The sequence below is a fragment of the Phoca vitulina genome, unplaced genomic scaffold (assembly GCF_004348235.1).
Source record: "Phoca vitulina isolate PV1807 unplaced genomic scaffold, GSC_HSeal_1.0 scaffold54, whole genome shotgun sequence".
In the NCBI taxonomy this organism is placed as follows: Eukaryota; Metazoa; Chordata; class Mammalia; order Carnivora; family Phocidae; genus Phoca; species Phoca vitulina.
The window spans coordinates 9093412-9108204 of NW_022589757.1; the positions used below are offsets into that span (position 1 = coordinate 9093412).

General features: G+C 39.4%; 1 protein-coding gene across 7 annotated transcripts in view; it reads right to left on the minus strand.

Annotated features, from left to right (window-relative positions):
- The window catches only part of NME7 (NME/NM23 family member 7), a 270694-nt gene extending 256024 nt beyond the window's left edge, over window positions 1-14670 (minus strand). For 6 of the 7 annotated variants that reach the window (XR_004297617.1, XM_032389418.1, XM_032389416.1 and 3 more), the window contains exon 1: window positions 14547-14658. Coding sequence is in view for 6 of the 7 variants with exons in the window: in XM_032389418.1 (XP_032245309.1) it covers window positions 14547-14549 (3 nt within the window). In the remaining variant the exon portion in view is untranslated. Of the gene's footprint in view, window positions 1-14546 lie in introns of all 7 variants that reach the window. The other variant, XM_032389414.1, reaches the window with a different exon arrangement.
- Window positions 14671-14793: the final 123 nt, after the last annotated feature.

Below are 14793 nucleotides of genomic sequence, written 5' to 3' on the forward strand. Positions count from 1 at the left end.
TCACCCAGGCACCCTGCTAAAACAATTCCTAAATCTTAAACATCTTGGCCCCAAATGCAGTTGATAACAAAAAGCATGGGCTTCCAGGCCAAACCGGTTCAAGTCTGGCCTCAGGTGTTTTTAAACCTGAAACTGTTTCCTCATATGAAAAGAACTTAATATACAGTCGACATTTGATAGATTAGAGATATTGACTACTAAGAAAAATAGCTTTCCCACTCAGATTTATAAGTTAACGAGTTTCTTTTGGCTTTTCATCACCCTCCAGTCATCTTTAAGAAATGTTTTATTAAAAAGGCATCCTGTTCCAGGTCAACAATTTTATTTGTCTCTAATCACTTGCATAAAAAAGGACCTGAGTAGTTTTTTGATACTTCCCCCAACCAGCCCCAAGTAAATTTAAAGCTCTTTCTGTTAACCACCAAAGAAATGATCAGGTTCAGCCACACTTAAGGAAGATGAGTAACAGTGAATTCTCTTCACTTGCTTTTTCACATTTAATAAATTATGTAACAGGGTTTTAAGCAATTAAAAACGATGATTTTTAAAATCATGCTAAACTATTTCAAGAATATCTTCCTCATGACATAAAAAAACGGGTTCACTCTGGGGGTGTGGGGGTGTGTGTATCTTTTTTTTTTTTTTTTTTTTGAGTATAGCTGACAAACGTTACATTAGTTTTAGGCGTACAACTTAGTGATTTGACAAGTTTATATATTATGCTATGTTCACCACAAGCATAGCTACCATCTATCTCATTTCATCGCTAATACAGCATCATTGGCTGTGTTCCTTATGCTCTGCTCTTTACTCCTGTGACTTATTCCTTCCATAACTGGAGGCCTGTCCCTCTCTCTCCCCTTCACCCATTTTGCCCAATCTCCCACTCCCCTCCTCTCTGGCAACCAGTTTGTTCTCTGTATTTATAGTTCTAATTCTGCTTTTTGGTGTGGTTTTTTTTTTTTTAGATTCCATTTATGAGTGGAATCATATGGTATTTGTCTTTCTCAGTCTGACTTATTTCACTTAGCATAATACTTTCTAGGTCCATCCATGTCCTCTCAAATAGCATGATCCCATCCTTTTTTATAGCTATATAACAGTCCATTGTGTATATATACCACATTTTCCTTATCCATTCAGGACCCTTAAGTTGCTTCCATGCCCTGGCTATTGTTTTTATCCCTTGGATTAATTTCATCAAATTTCACTAATTTACCCTTGCAAGTTCTCCAAAATTAAGTCTCTTTTGAGCCTAAACCTGTCTTTAAGATTATAGATTTATTGTTTGTATAAGTAAGAGTTTAGCTATAACACATAGGAATAGTCTCTTGACAGCTCAATGTATTAATCAAGATGGTCTTTTAAGAAAACTGTTTCTCAGGGCCTCTATGTGCCAGGCCTAGGAACAGTAAGGAGCATAAGAAAGAAACCCTATCTCCAGGAGCTCGCTCTCTTCAGCACATTACTGAGTTCTCACTCTGAAAGCCAGAAGGTAGGTTACGGAAGTGAATTCCCAGTGTGTGTCTTTGAAACTGGATGGACTCCATTCTCCACCAGCACTGCCTCCCCAGAAGACTGGGGCCTACAGGAAGGGACAGAGGGGATGGGATGGCGGAGGCAGCAGGAGGGATAGGCAGGAACAGAGATGTCACTACTACTTTCTTGCTTTTGGCCTTGATTGTTTCTCTCTTTTCTCTCCTGGAGTTTGGATGTCTATCTATCTGTCTGTCTGTCTCTCTCTCTCATTCCTGGATTTCTTTCTCTGCCTATCTCTTCCCTTTGGATAGCTTTCTTTCCTGGAGAAATAAGAGGGTATTTAAGAAAACAGAGAAGAGAGTGTAAAAGAGGATCATAAAACAGAACTGAAGTGGGTCCTTACTAATGTGGTATTAACTAAATAAAGCTTTTAACTCCTTCCCTTCACTTAGAAACTAGGCCTATGGAGTCAGTCACACCTAGATACCGATATGCATACTGCACTGACGGGAGTACTATGGCAGGAAGAGCACCACACCAAGGAAGAACACATGTGAGCCTTTGAGTATTTCCCAACTTAGTTCCTCATCTGTACAACTCGGGGATAAAACTAGGTCAGTGACTCACGAACACTTTTTTTGTTTATCTGTTTTTGCCAGAACCTATAGTAAGAACTACATTTTCCATTAGAACCAATACACACCCATATTCCCCACAAATAAAAAAAAAAGTTCTATGCAGCAACTCCTATCCTCAGGATGTGCAATGTACTAATATTCTATACAGTTTTTTAAAGGTTAGTTGCCAGTCACAACTTACAAGGGTTCACAGTCTGCCAGTGAGTCACCACCTCAGTTTCAGAAATACCGATCTTTCAAAAATCCAGTCTTCCAGCTCGGAGACTTGATGAATTCACATCACATAGGGCCTGTGTAATCTGGCCTCAAGCTATCTGTCAACCACATTCCTGCCCCTCTCCACCCACCCTCTCCGCTCCGCTCATACTGGCCTTCTTGCTGGTCCCTGGACAAACAAGCAGGCTCCCACCACAGAATCGTTGCACCTGCTGCTCCCTCTGCTGGACAGCTCGACTGCTAGCATTACCAGGGCTCCACAACACCGACTTCATTCAGGCCTCAGTTCCGAGGGGCCTCCCCAACCATCCAACTAAATACCAACTCCCTTTGGCTTCCTTCACTCTCTGTCCCCGTAACCTGTTTCATTTTTTCATAGCACTTATCAATACCTAACACTTCATTATATGTCTGTTTTTCCTGTGACTCCCTACCCCCAGAAGTCTCAGCTCCATAACAGCAGGACTTTACCATTCATTGCTATCTCCTGGGTGCCTAGGATAGAATCCGGCACGTAATAGGGATTTAAAAATAACTGCTGAATGAATGAATGAACCTAGAGTTCTCTCTCAGAATAAGAGAGTCCACTGTTTTTTACTTAGAATTCTAGATTTTCTCTGGTGGTGAAAAGCCCTTGCTCAAAAACGGTTCTCCAGTCCTGGTCTCTACCAAGTGACTAGCAGGGAAATTCAGTGGAAAGTTAACTTCCCTTCTTTTCTTAACTTCCCTTCTTTTCAACTATCTTTTCAGAGCATTCTTCTTCTTCCCTAGACATTTATGCCTCTCTGTTCTCCACTGATATTCATCTCTCTTCTCCAAATATGCAACAGCTATCTCTAAAGGACATTATGAATTAGCTAAGGATCTTAAATGCCTTAAAAAATGGGAAAATGTTATATAAATGTCAGGCACTATCATTAATAAAATTGCAGCTGTGCAGTGCTTTTGTCAGGTGCTAAAGTGAAACAAGGGAAAGGGGAAGAGAATGGGGAAGGAGAATAACTGGAGGTACTAATTTAGATCTGGTGGGCAAGGAGAACCTCCCCGGTGAGGTGGCACATGAGCACAGGAAGACTTGGAGAAGCATTCCGGGCACATGGAGTAACACATGCAGCTGAAGTGCACGTAAATGTGAAGAAAAAAAAAACAAAACAAAAAACGATGTAAACTTCTTAAAAATGGGTATCTCGAAAAGGTAAATCAAAAAGAATTTGCTTAAAAATTATCTAAGTAGAACACTTCAAGTACTTCAGGAGAGTCACAAATGTGTATGCCCTGTGCCCAGTCACAACTGACCCCAAATGGACTTCTGGGTCAATAAGCAAAATGTTTAAAAAGGAAGAAAAAAAGCATTCATTAAGCACCTAATTGTACAGGACTGAGCCTTGAACAATAAACCACAGTGACATAGTTTCTTACTCTGTTTCAAAATGCCTTCTGGTAAATTTAAGGAATCAATGTTGATAGGAGTATGTGTAAGTTTAATTTTAAATGTATAGATATTCACAAGTTAAAGTAAACCTGAAACTCAGTAAATAAAAAATAACACAGAACATGCTATAAAGTTAACTCATCTCATTTTTCACTAACACTCCTCCACAGTAATGAGTCTCCCCTCTCTGTTCTTATATTCAGTAAGTCTCCATTTGACACCTGTCAGTAACAACAGTACCAGCAGTAATAATAGCTAACATTCAGGGTGCTTACAATGTATAAACCATTAGGCTAAGCACTTTATCTCATTCAATTATAACAATATCTAGTAGTAGATATTGTTACTACTAACTGTTAACATTGCTAGTGTTATTCTCACATAGCTCAACCTACGTGTGCATTGGGAAACAAGATAAAATCTTAAGGACTTCATTAGATGACAAATGAAAATGCTGGGGGGAAAAGTGGTCATATTTTAGGAGCCATCCTCCCTTTGGATATAAATTTTAAAGCTGTTTAATTATTAAAAAAATTAAGATACCTATAACATACAAATATTCACCTCTCAGAGATTTGGGCGAAAGAGCAAGATAATTTAACGTAATGATAGACTTTTACTTGCCACTAGATGGAGGGGTTTTCAGTTTTTCCAAAGCTGTATTTTCTAGGCCTGAATGGGCTCATTGTACTTTCACAATCAAAGTATGGAATAATAAAATCTCAACTACCACAAATAAAAAGCAAACGTTCCCACCTAATCTATTTAAGCTGAGTAGAAATTCATGGATCTCAGATCTAATACTCACTAAATACATATCAGACACATCTAGCTATTCCTTTCCCGAAAGTGTATGAGAGTTATTGAAACCAGTCTCAAGTGCTGTTCCTGCCATCTCCCATTTTCCCTCCCTTTTCCCTGACCCTTTATTGTTTCCATCAGGAAAATGACTCTATAACATAATTGACAAGGAATTTAATATATAAAAGTAAATTTTTAAATAGCCACAAAATTGGACAATAACACCACTAACCTCAAATATTTATTTCTAAAACTTGTTTTAGATTTTAGTCTCCTTCCATTTTCCCTAGCTTGTTCCATTAGACAGCATTCTGATTAATATGACATACATTTCATATGTATAGTGCATTACAGTTTATAAATTACTTTCATACACATTTGATCCTCACAAAAATGCTTCAAGCTATTCTGAACAGAAATTATCATTCTGATTTTATGAAAGGGAAGACAATCGACCAAAAGGATTACAAGTCACATAGTAAATACATGCTGAAACCAAGACTGCAATAGAATTGAAAATTTCGGGTTTCTAGCTCTACACCCGTTCCTTTGTACTAAAACAGGCTGCTTCTTCAAAATAAGTAATCAGCGAGGACTGGCTAATCCATCTGTGAATAACAGTTTAGAAAAGGTTACCTCCATCTTCCTCAGTATATACTGATAATAAATTTAGAAGTCCAACAATTTATGAAAAATGGCAAACAATAATTAGAGAAAAATATTTTAGGTAAGTATTAACAGTGTTTCCCATCTATAGAACATATTATAATCTATAATCTTAATATACTATTGGGTAAGAAAGGTGAAATTTTTATTAAAAGTTCAAATCCATTGTTAGATATATGTAAGAAATGTATAGCTATGCCAGGTTAGAGCTTAGAAGAAACAGGCACCATGGCACACTGCTAGCAGAGTACAAATGGTAAAACTTTCTCGAGGTAATTTGGCAATGCATATTGTGAAAACTCAGAAATGCACAGGGCCTCTCTCACCCAGTTATTCCATTTCTAATTTATTCTTTTTTTTAAAGATTTTATTTAGTCATTTGAGACAGAGAGATACAGAGAAAGAGAGACAGCATGAGCAGGGGGAGCAGCAGAGGGAGAGGGAGAAGGAGAGGCAGACTACCGACTGAGCCAGGAGCCCGACATGGGGCTCGATCTCAGGACTCGGAGATCATGACCTGAGTGGAAGGCAGACTCTTAACCATCTGAGCCACCCAGGCGCCCCATTTCCAATGCATTCTAAGGAAATAATTATGGATATATGTAAAGCTATGACTGTAAAAATATATTAATTATGGTGTTGTTAAAAGACCAAGTAAATAAATGGATTGGTTATATCAAAGTAAATCAAAGAATAAAATGTAGCTCCTAAAATTGATCTGGAAAATTGTATAAGACATATTAAGTGAAAAAGACAGATTTGTAAACAATATATACAGCAAGATCACATTTTCAAAGATATATACATATACATATATACATGTATATATGTATGTATGTATGTGTGACTGGGATATTATACTAAAATATTAACAGTGATTGTATATAGTCAGTGATATTACAGATGAATTTAATTATATTTTTCTACATATTTGCAAATCTCCAAAAATGATTGTTTCTACAATATAACAAGTTAAATATTTGATATATACACAAGTTAAATATATATATGCTATATGTATTTTATATATTATATATTACATATATGTTACAAATGTATCATATAAGGATATATTTTTGACAACATATAAAATGCATATAGCATATGCATTATGTAACTTGTATAAGAACTACAGAAAACATAAGATGAAATTTAAATTTACATATATCAGAGAACTCTGGAGCCATTATCCATGCATATGGAAATAAATTTTAAAGAATAAAGCACTATCAAGAAGGCACAGTACAAAAGATGAGTCAGGAGAGGTAACAATAGCAACTTAATTAGACAAAGTGCCTAGTATCAGAAAATAAACTTGAATTGAGCAGTACATTTTAATAGCCACAATTTCTCACATCTAATAAATAGAAAGTCTTAAAATATCAACAGCTGTTGGAAGTGAAGTAGTTTAAACAGATTTTGCAAGAAAGTGGATATAAGGTTAACAGAACTGTTGGGGAGATTTTTGGAGAACGAGCTACTTCAATCTTATCCTCCAGTACCATCAAGAAAGACATTAGGTGAAATCACAGCAGAAAACATAATATCCATGGAGACACGATGATGCCATCCACTCTGCCTGCCACACCTTAGAGAAGATATTATGGAAACAAAGGGTCCAGAAAGGGCAATTCAATTATTTTTTTAAGATTATTTATTTGAGAGACAGAGAGAGGAAGTGCAAGAGCAGGGGAGGAGCAGAGGGAGAGGAAGAGAATCTCAAGCAGACTCCCTGCTGAGCACAGACCCCAATACGGGGCTCCATCCCATGACCCTGAGATCACGATCTGAGCAGAAACCAAGAGTCTGACACTTAACCGACTGAGCCACCCTGGTGAAGGGCAATTAAATTATTAGAAGGCGATTATAAAAGGAGAAATCAGGAGTGTTTGATCTTCAAACATAAGATCTGGACAGATAAATATTTTCCAAAGTTTGTAAGATCATAAATGTTACAGATAGGATGAAAACTGTCACTGAAAGGCCAAACTAATACGGTTAAAGTTTAAATAAGGCAGATCCAAGGAAAATAAAATATTTTGATGGAATAGGAAAAATGCATGAGATGCATTATCCCAGTACATTTAGAATGAAATCTAAAATCCTTCCCAAGTTGCATAAGCCTCAGTATTCCCTGGTTCCTGCCTGCCTTAGATCTTTTGTCCTCCTGTCCTCCTCACCTTCCCCCATATACCCCATCCCCACTGGCCCCCTGCCATGCCTCCAATGAGCCTCTGCACTTGGTTGTCTGCTCAAAATGCACCTCCTCTGGATCTCTGCCTGGCCTGCTCCTTTTTTCTCACTGAGATTTCAATTTAAAAGCCACGTCCTCAAGAGGACCTTCTCTAATTGTCCCACCTAAAGGTAGCTCTAGCTACCTGCTCTTGGAACCAGCCACTATCACATTACTAAGTTTAATTTTCCTCACATTGCTTAGACCATATGAGGTGACCTATTCATTTGTTTCATGGCTTCATTCACTTATGTGTTTAATATATTGTATGTCTCCTCCACTAAGGAAAAACGGAATTCAAAGGTTAAACCATCAAGGAGGTTTACCTGACCACCTGGCTAGGTCAAGCCACTCTTTTTTATTACGCATTTCGACCTCATCTTGTAGTTTTTCTTTTGTAACCCAACTTATCCCTGTAATTTATCTTCTAATATCTATTTTTCTCAATAAGTTCCATGGGGTGTGCAAGGTAGGCAGGGGCCAGAGAAGGTCTCAAATGCCAATTAAGAAATTTGGGCTCTAGACTCTGTGGGCACTGAGGGAGGTCAATCTTATTAATCAATGTATAGCCAGTGCCCGGCACACAAAAAGTGCTCAATATTAATACCTGTTTGAACTGATGAATAATTGGTGAATAAGAAAGAATGAAGGATGAAATTGGACTTCTTACACCACTCACAAAAGTTAACTTGAAATAAATTAAAGACTTAAACATAAAACTTGAAACCATAAAACTCCCACAAGAAAACATAGAGGAAAAGTTCCTTGACATTGGTCTGGACAGCAGTTCTTTGGATAGGACACCAAGAGGACACACAAAAAAGCAAAAATCAGTAAGTGGGACTACATCAAACTAAAAAGCTTTTGCACAGCTAAAGAAACAATAAACAAAATAAGGCAATCTTCAGAATGGGAGAAAATATTTACAAACTATGCATCTAATGAGGGATTAATATCTAAATTAGATATACATACATACAAATGAGTAACGGATATATAAACAATAGGATTAAAAGATGGGTAGAGGAACTGAATAGACTTTTCCCAAAGAAAACATACAAATGGCCAACAGGCACATGAAAAGGTGTTCAGCAAAAGGAAAAAGTAAATCAAAACCACCAGAGCTATCACCTCACACCTGTTAGAATGGCTAGTCTAAAAAGACAAGAGGCAGCCAGTGTTGGGGAGGATGTGGAGAAAAGGGAACCCTCACGCACTATTGGCGGATGTAAAATGGTGCAGACACTGTGGAAAGCAGCATGAAGGTGCCTAAAAAATTTAGAAATAGTACTACCATGTGATCCAGCGATTCCACGTCTGTGTATTTATCTGAAAAATATGAAAATATTAACTCCAAAACATATATGCACCCCCATGCTCAATGCAGCATTATTTACAATAGCCAAAATATAAAAATGACCTAAGTGTCTGTCAATGGATGAATGCATCAGGAAAATGTGGTGTATATACAATGGAATATTTTTCAGCCATGACAAAGAAGGAAATCCTGCCATTTGTGACAACAGGGATGGACTCTGAGGTCATTATGCTAACTGAAGTTAAGTCAGACAAAGACAAGTACTATACGATTTCACTTGTATGTGGAATCTAAAAAAGCCAAACTCAAAGAAACAAAGAATAGAATGGAGGTTATCAGAGCCTGGGGTAAGGAAAATGGGGAGATGTCAGTCAAAGGGTAAAAATGTCCAGTTAGAAGTGACTAAGTTCTGGGGAATCTAATGCACAGCACTGTCATTATAGTTAACAATGTCGTATTACATACTTGGGAGTTGTTAAGAGAGTAGATCTTAGATGTTCTCATCACAAAAAAAGTAATGGTAATTATGTGATGTGATACAGGTATGGGATTAATGCTAAGGTGATAATCATTTTGCAATATATGTGTATCAAATCAATACATTATACAGCTTAAACTTATACAATGCTATATGTCAATTACATCCCAATAAAGCTGGGGAAAAAAGAAAGAAAAGATGAAGAATTAAAAGGCAGGGAGGGGCGCCTGGGTGGCTCAGTCGTTAAGCGTCTGCCTTCGGCTCAGGTCATGATCCCAGGGTCCTGGGATCAAGCCCTGCATCGGGCTCCCTGCTCAGCAGGAAGCCTGCTTCTCCCCCTCCCACTCCCCCTGCTTGTGTTCCTGCTCTCGCTATCTCTCTCTCTGTGTCAAATAAATAAATAAAATCTTTAAAAAAATATAATAAAAGGCAAGGAAAGGACTGAAAAAGATAAAAGAGCTACATGTAAGGAAAATTAGGGCATTATATTAACCCATTACTATGCAGTTTTGCAAATACTACTGGTTCCTATTAAAAAAGAACATAACCGGCTCCAAACTGCATTTGTAATAAAATCATTTAGTGGGAAAAATTGTTTGTTTGGTTTCAGGTTTCTAAATTAGGTGTTATACTTTCTGATTCAGTTCCAGCAAATGAAATCCTGCCTAGGGCTTTGGAGTTGCCATCCTTCCAAGTTAGCACTTCAAGTAACAAAAGGAATCCTGGAGAGTTAAGAAGTGCATGCCAAAGATAAAAACAGTAAGCCTATTTAAAAGAAACTTATCAAGCTGGAAACTGAAAAACATTTCATGGAATAAAATCTTGTTCATATTTAGCTATCATGAAACTCTCTTTGAAGTCTCTTTTAAACCAACAACTTTGAGACATTTGTTTAGTCTAATCCTTGCGGAACATAGCGGATAATCTTTAAAGGCCTTACATTATACTAGCAGACCATCTTGGTTAACAGCATTCAAATCGATGTTCTATTTTAGAAGATATACAACATCCCTATCTCTTTAGTAGTCAAAAGAATCTTGGGATTATCTCCCCTATTCTCTTTACCCATAAAAGTAAATAAATTGATGACTCTAGCATATTCTTTACCTTAAACAACACGTATGTGAGATATACTAAAGTACATTTGCCTATCTCTGCTTCGCAAGACAGAGGCAGGTCTAGAATTTGTAGTCAGGACCTAATTATGGTGCTGGAAGCTACAGCTGTTAACAAACCAGATGCAGACAGAAGCTGACCAGATAATGAAATTGCAGCGGTCAGGAAGGCACACCAGCAGAGCAAACAAATTCCACCTTCGGCTGCTTTGAGAGGGACCATCGGCCTTCGATACAATACACATGCCAGAGGTGAGACTGAACACAGAGAAAGGACACCAATGTCTCCCTGGCTTTCTAAAGGCCTCTTCTTTCTCAAAAAGGACTGACAGCAACTGACACAGGAGAGAGATCTGGGTGCAGAAACTTGAAAATTCTGCTCTAGTCAGTTTTAGGCTCTCATTAAATTCAGAGCTTCTCCTGCTACACAGGAAGATTGTCACTAGGTCAAACGAGGAATAAGAAATCTGTGCGCCTTGAGATCAACTATTTTGCCTCTTAAAGTATACCTTGTTCAAAGTACACTATATCTTGAACTCTGTGGACCATGACTGACAGGAAGGAATGCATTTTATATCACAACCCAGTACATACAAGACACCACAATTTAAGTTTCGTGGAAGTTATCCTTAGTACATACAATGAATATAGTGTTTGCTTTATGTCATCTTTTTTAATGCTGGCTACATACAACAAATTGATTTCATGACTGCGTAATGCGTTAGAACCTAGACTGAGAAACCATGCTATAGTACACACATGTGGGCTGGCCTCCGCCTCCCTCTCTAACTGCATTTCGTGTTGTTCTCTGCCATATTTCCCCCACTGCTGCTGCCGCCACCCCGCCCCACCACCAAATTTCTATTATTTTTTACATTAAACCCCAAGATCCCTTCCTAAAATATGCCAACCACTTTTCTGCCTCAGGGCCTTTGATCCTGTTGTTAGTGTTGCCTGGTACACTTCCCCCAGATCACTGCACTTCATCATTCAGGTCTAAGAGAGAAGTCAGTTCTTCAGAGGGGTCTTCACTGACCACCCAATTTGAAAGAGCCATCACACACAACTCCAGCCAGGGCAGAGGGTAGCGGGAGGAGTTCACCACTCTTAGGGTGGTTGGGAAGTCTAAATGACAAAAATGTAAGACAAGCACAAAGAAAACCAGTATTCCACAAATGTCACTTTCCATCTCCCTATGTCATTGTTCAGGCCACTGAATTGTCACTATGGAAATTCTATTCCATTTGCTTAATGATGGCCTGACTCTGATAAGTGAGGATTCCATCCTCCAATATCCCCCAAGTACTTTGTAACCTCTCAGGGTACTTACCACATTCTTATTTTTTTCTTTTTTCATTCAGCAAATATCTGAGGGCCTAATATGGTATAAGCAATAGCAGTGAACAAAATAAAGATCAGGCCCTCTCCCAGTTCAGTTCAGTAAGAGTGGCAAACTCATAAATAATTTCAACTGAATGTGGCAAGTAAATAAGAAAGATGTGTACTATGTAAAGCTGTGACCAAAAAAAAAATGAAAAGTCAACTGTCTTTGAGTAGAGAAGGCATCACAGAAGAGGAGACACCTAACCTGGGTATGAAACGATCAAAAGGAATTTGGCCAGCAAACAAGGGGATAAGGGTATCTCATGTAGAAGGAACAGCATGTGCAAAGTAGAGGGAACACTCATACCACCAGTTTGAAGTTGCTTAAAATGTTCAGCGAAAGAGAAGCAGCTAAAAGGAGTGTCAGGAGCTGAAAGAAGCTAGATAGGTGAGTGCTAGATGATGGAGGGCCGTGTCTGCCATTCCAGGTACTGTGAATTTTACACTGTAGAGTATGGAGAGTCTAGAGTTTTAAAGAGGTGAGTGACCTCAAAGATTTGGGTCTTAAAAAATTCATTCTGGGCGCCTGGGTGACTCAGTCAGTTAAGCGTCTGCCTTTGGCTCAGGTCATGATCCCAGGGTCAGGCTCCCTGCTCAGCAAGGAAGAAGTCTGCTTGTCCCTCTCCCTCTGCCCCTGCCCCCCACTTGTGCTCGCTCGCTCTCTCTCTCAAATAAATAAAATCTTTTTTAAAAATTCCTTCTTGTGGCAGAGAAAATAATGGATTGAAGAACTGCCATACCACACTGTTAAAAGTCCGGGCAAGAAATACTGCAACAGTCTGAGCAAGAAATAAGGAGAGCTTAAACTAAAACAGGACCTAGTGACCACTTGAATATGGGAGGCATAGAAAAGGAATGGAGAATAACTCTGGTTTCTGGTTTAGGTTATACATATTGTAATACATAATAACTATAATATTAGAGTTATATAATATTAAAGCTATATTATAGGTTATAATATAGTGATATCATTGGTTAACTTGATGGAATTAGAGAAACCAGATGGAATGATAGCAGGTTCAGTTTTGGTCATGGCAAATTTCAGAGGCCTTTGGGTAACCAGGTAGAGGTGTCCAGGAAGCAACTAGGTTAGCCCTAGCAGGTGTGAGATGAAAACTGAAATTTAGACATGAATGCTTTTGCACTAGTAAAACTCATGTGTGTGGATGAAATCACCCCAGGAAAATGCATAGACTAAGAACTGAAAATATTAAAGACTGAGTCCCAGAGAAAGGCATTTGAAAAGCAGGCAAGGCCAGTTGAGGGGGGGTGGGGTGGGGGGGGGCTGAATGCTCATGAACTTCAGCTGTTGCAGAAGAGCTAAATAAAATAAACTTTGAGAAGAAATTACTGGACTGGAACTGAAAAAGCCATTAGAAACTTAGACAAGAGCAACTTCATTGAAGCCATTCAAGAGGAAGTCAGACAACATAGTACTGAGGATGAGAAAGAAGGGGCAGTTGAAGCAGGTGAAAATACTGTGCTTTCAAGCAGTTTACTAAGAGATGGAGGATTGGGCAATCACTGGATAAACACAGCATGGGGGATGTGCTTTGTTTTATTTCATTTTCTCAAGATATATGACCAGAACACTGGGAAGCAGGAAAAGGAGAGAAAGGCTGAAAGCACAGGAAAGTAAAAAGATAAGCAGAAGCAAACGGTCTTGTAATGAATAAGAGGAAATGAGATGTAGAGGAAAGAAAGGTGGATTAGCCTTCAACACCACTTACATTATACTAGAAACACAAAACCAAACGATGGCTTAACGTATATACTGACGAGTAGTTTGGGGGCCTGAGGTTGAAGAAAATGACTGTTAGACTCTGGCATCTGCTTAGAAGGGAGGAAAAGGGAGAGGAAGGGGCAGGGTTTGGAAAGTGTGAAAAGAGCTCTTCAGGAAAGGCACAGGGGGAGATGGAGTTAAGGAAAGGATTGCTGTGGAGCAGTGGAGAAAGAAGGGGTGGCGAGAGGGGCTCTGTTGCTAAATTCACAGCTATATCCATCTGACCACAGCCATCTTTCTACCCCCCTGTCCGTTATTCGTAAGTGGTTAAAAGATTTGCCAGTTAACTGAATTAACTAGAACCCTGGTGTTCTCAAACAAGTAAGTGAATTAAAATCACCTACAGGCTTTTTAAAAATGCAAATGTCAAGCCCCACTCCTACTGATTCAGAATTTCTGGGGGTGAAGCTCAAGCAAGTGAATTTTCCAGAAGCTCTCCCAAGAGATCGTCAGGGCATTCCTGTTGAAAAGCACCTACCTATAAGGTAATCAACTGGCTAGAAGAGAACTGATGCAAATACAGCTCTTACCACATGGCCCTCAGACGGGGTGTGGAGCAGTGTTCTGCCGCTCAGGACAGCACCCACTGCAAGACCTAGGAAGATTCGGGTGAGTTTTGAGACAGTCACACACACAACACAATACTCTTAAATTAAACGCGTTAACGTGAAGCTGAGAACTTGAAAAAATGCAATGATGAAAAACACAAACATTTAAAATGTTTGTTCGAAATGACGTCTCACCTTAGGGTATGAGACCCAGTGTTTACCCCTACACTTTCTGTTACATTACCCTAAAGTCTCAGCAGTACCAAAGTGGAATTCAGGGTGCTGCAAGAAATAGGGAGAGGAAGGAAACTGCAGAAACAGCCCCTGGAAAGGGGAGAAACATAATGGGGAGAAGATAGAAGAAACCGGGATGCCTCTGAGCGTCCCTCCGCCCCAGGACCTGGGACGCTACGCAACCAGGACGCCGAAGCCGTTCTGGCCTCGCCTGGCACTCACCATAGTCTCAGGATCTCGGCGCAGGGAAATAGGTACCTTTGCCACAGGAAGACACCACCTCTACAACGACGCCCAGTTACTCCGGCAACGGAGCCCCGCCTGCTACCGGATGTGCGGGAAGGCCGCCGCCCCGCCCCTTCGTTCCTAGTGGCTGGGAGGACTTGAAGCTCCGCCCACCCGTGGACAGACCCGCCCCTCCATGGCGTGGCTTGGGGCGACCGAACGCTGCCTACCTCTTTCCAGCGTC